Genomic DNA, 2,605 nt, shown 5'->3' with positions numbered 1-2,605 from the left:
TAGTACAGGCGCTACAGGACCATAGTATGGGTAGCAGTATGGATAGTACAGATTGTCATATGATTTCTGTTAAATTTATTTTGTTTTGAGACTAGGTCTCATTCTGTGGCACAGGCTAGCCTCTAAATGTCAATTATCCTTCTGCCTATAAGCCTCCCAAGTGTTAGGATTATAGGTGTGAGCCACTATCCCTAGATCTAAAGTAGATGTGCTTTTTAAAAACTGAATTGTATGTGTAATCTTCAATGTGAACATTACTGTAGCAGAAGCATGAGATAGGTAGGTTAGCTCTGTGTCTGTCTTCGTCGAGACAGGGTCTCACTGTTGCTTTGACTGTCCCTGAGCTCAGTCCTCCTGCCTCAGCCTCCTGAGTGCAGAACTGTGTTTCTCCACACATTATCTCCAGGATCGTGTTGCTTCATTTCTAGAAATGTTATAAAAGTAATTGTTTACTGTCTTGCTATTCCCAATTATCTGGGATTGCCAGGAATCTCTTCTGCAAGTACTTTCCACGGTCTGACCAACTGACAAGCTCCAGAACTACATCCCTAAATCCCTTAAGAAAATAGTTATGTTCTAAGTGACCTTGCTTAGTTTTAAAGCAACCTGCAATGGTTGTCCTGCACATACTTTGACTCTGGCCTTCTTTATTTTCTGGCTGATAGGATTGTTAGGTTCCCAGTGTTCCATGTGTCATAGGAGCAGAAAGGGATCATGCACATTACAGTAGCAATATTTGAATTATAATTATAACTTTATGAAAATACTGGTTTCTAAAACTGAAATCTTGACATTTTTAGTAATAACTGTCCATAGCCTCTATATTCTGTAATCCAAGGTTCTTATAAATGGTAGTGAAATTGTATAAGGTTTGAAGTATTGTGTGTGACCAGTATTGTTTTGGACATGGCTCAAAGTTGTTTCAAAATATCTGAAAGTTAGAACCAGTGTTGTGACCAGAGTTGTGACATCAAACACTGTTCTCACTCCTTTTTTGTTCCAGGACCCAACAGTAGTAATTGGCTCAGGTTTAACAATGGAAGAAATGATTTTTGAAGTGGCTGATACACATCTGTTTTTCAATGACTTAGAGGTAAGTGGTTTAAATTGTTTTTCTGCTTCTGTTAGAGCCGATGCTTGTATTTAGAAGGTAGGAAATTAGATATACCGGAGCGGTTATGCTAAGAGAACACCACAAGCGTCTTTCTCTGGGAAGAACAGTGTCACAGCACTAGATCTGGGTGTGCTAGTTTAGACTTAGTTGATTTTGCTTTGTTTTTTTAAAAGAGTTGGATATGTGATATTTTGGGGTTTTTTTCTTTTTCTTTTTTTGAGACCTGGTCCCCTATAAACCAGAGAGGCCTCAAACTCACTATGTAACTGAAGACGACCTTGAACTTTTGATCTTGCCTCTACCTTCTGTGTGCTAGAATCACAGGTGTGCCATGGTGCAGGAGTTTATGCAGTGTGAACAGGGGTTTCTGTGTGTTAGCACTCTACCAGCTGGAGTTTGTTGAAAGAGTTTAGATGTTTTTAACAGATTTTTAAGCACAGGAGTTAATAGAAAGAGTCGTACTAAGAAAGAAAGTTTGTGGATTTCTCAGAACTGCCCCTTTGAGACAGGTCTGGTAACACACACCTGTAACACCAACAATTAGGAGGCTGAGGTAGGAATAGCATGGTTTCAAGACCTGTCTCCAAAAAATAAAAATTTACTATTGTTTTGGTTACTTTATTCGGGAGTAAAATACAGGAATACTACTATAAAAGTCAGTAATCTAATATGTTATTAAATAATTTATAAAAGGTTTTATTATTTGCCCTTATAATCGCTTTTGTTTGTTTTGTTTTGTTTGAGTCGATCTCACTATGTAGCTCTAGCTGGCCTGAAACTGTGTAGACCAGGCTGGCTTCGAACTCACAGAGATCATCCTGCCTCTACTGCCTGAGTTCTGGGATTAAAGGTGTGCATCACTATAGCCTTCTACTGCTTTTAGAAAAAAATATTTTCTTCCTTTTCCTTCTTTCTTTGTCTTTTTTTTTGAAGGTGTGTGTGGGTGTTTTCCATTTATGTTTGTCCATGATGCCCCTAGGGGGCACCAGATCCCCTGGGACTGGGGTTAAAAGCACCCTTTGGGTGCTGGGAAATGAACCAGCCCATCTGGAAGAGCAGACGTATGCTTGGCCACTGAATCAGCTCCAGTCCCTATGCCCAGCTTCTTGATTATATCTTGACTATTCTTTAATTTTACCTTTTTAAAAACAATAATTTACCTTCTTGGTCCTTTGGTCTCTAATTGATAGATGATTAGTATAACTCATTGCTATTAGCTGTTTTATTGTCCACTTTAATTGACTTTTTTCTTTTCAGTATAATTTTTCAAAGGTCATTATATGACACAGATCAAAGCCTGGCATCATATGCACTATAAATATTTTCTTTAAATAATTCTAACTTTTCCATGCCTTTTGGAAATCCATAATTTTTAGTTTTAATAAAGAATTATTATTACATTTTTTTCTTCTGAATTAAAATGTTTCTAACTCTTGTTTAAAGTTTATTTGCCTTCCCTCAAATGGCAAAGATATTCTTCTGTGTTTTCTT

At 37.4% G+C, this 2,605-nt stretch overlaps 1 protein-coding gene across 4 annotated transcripts in view; it reads left to right on the top strand.

Moving 5' to 3' along the window:
- Eya3 (EYA transcriptional coactivator and phosphatase 3) overlaps nt 1-2,605 on the top strand; it is an 89,129-nt gene that overhangs the window by 60,302 nt on the left and 26,222 nt on the right. For all 4 annotated transcript variants that reach the window (XM_005353121.3, XM_026781986.1, XM_005353120.3 and 1 more), the window contains one exon: nt 1,004-1,093. In XM_005353121.3, the coding sequence (XP_005353178.1) occupies nt 1,004-1,093 (90 nt within the window). The remainder of the gene's footprint in view (nt 1-1,003; nt 1,094-2,605) is intronic.

This window comes from Microtus ochrogaster, chromosome 10, assembly GCF_000317375.1.
Source record: "Microtus ochrogaster isolate Prairie Vole_2 chromosome 10, MicOch1.0, whole genome shotgun sequence".
NCBI classification, from domain to species: Eukaryota; Metazoa; Chordata; class Mammalia; order Rodentia; family Cricetidae; genus Microtus; species Microtus ochrogaster.
Note: the sequence above shows the minus strand (reverse complement) of the source record. Positions and strands in the feature narration are given on the sequence as shown.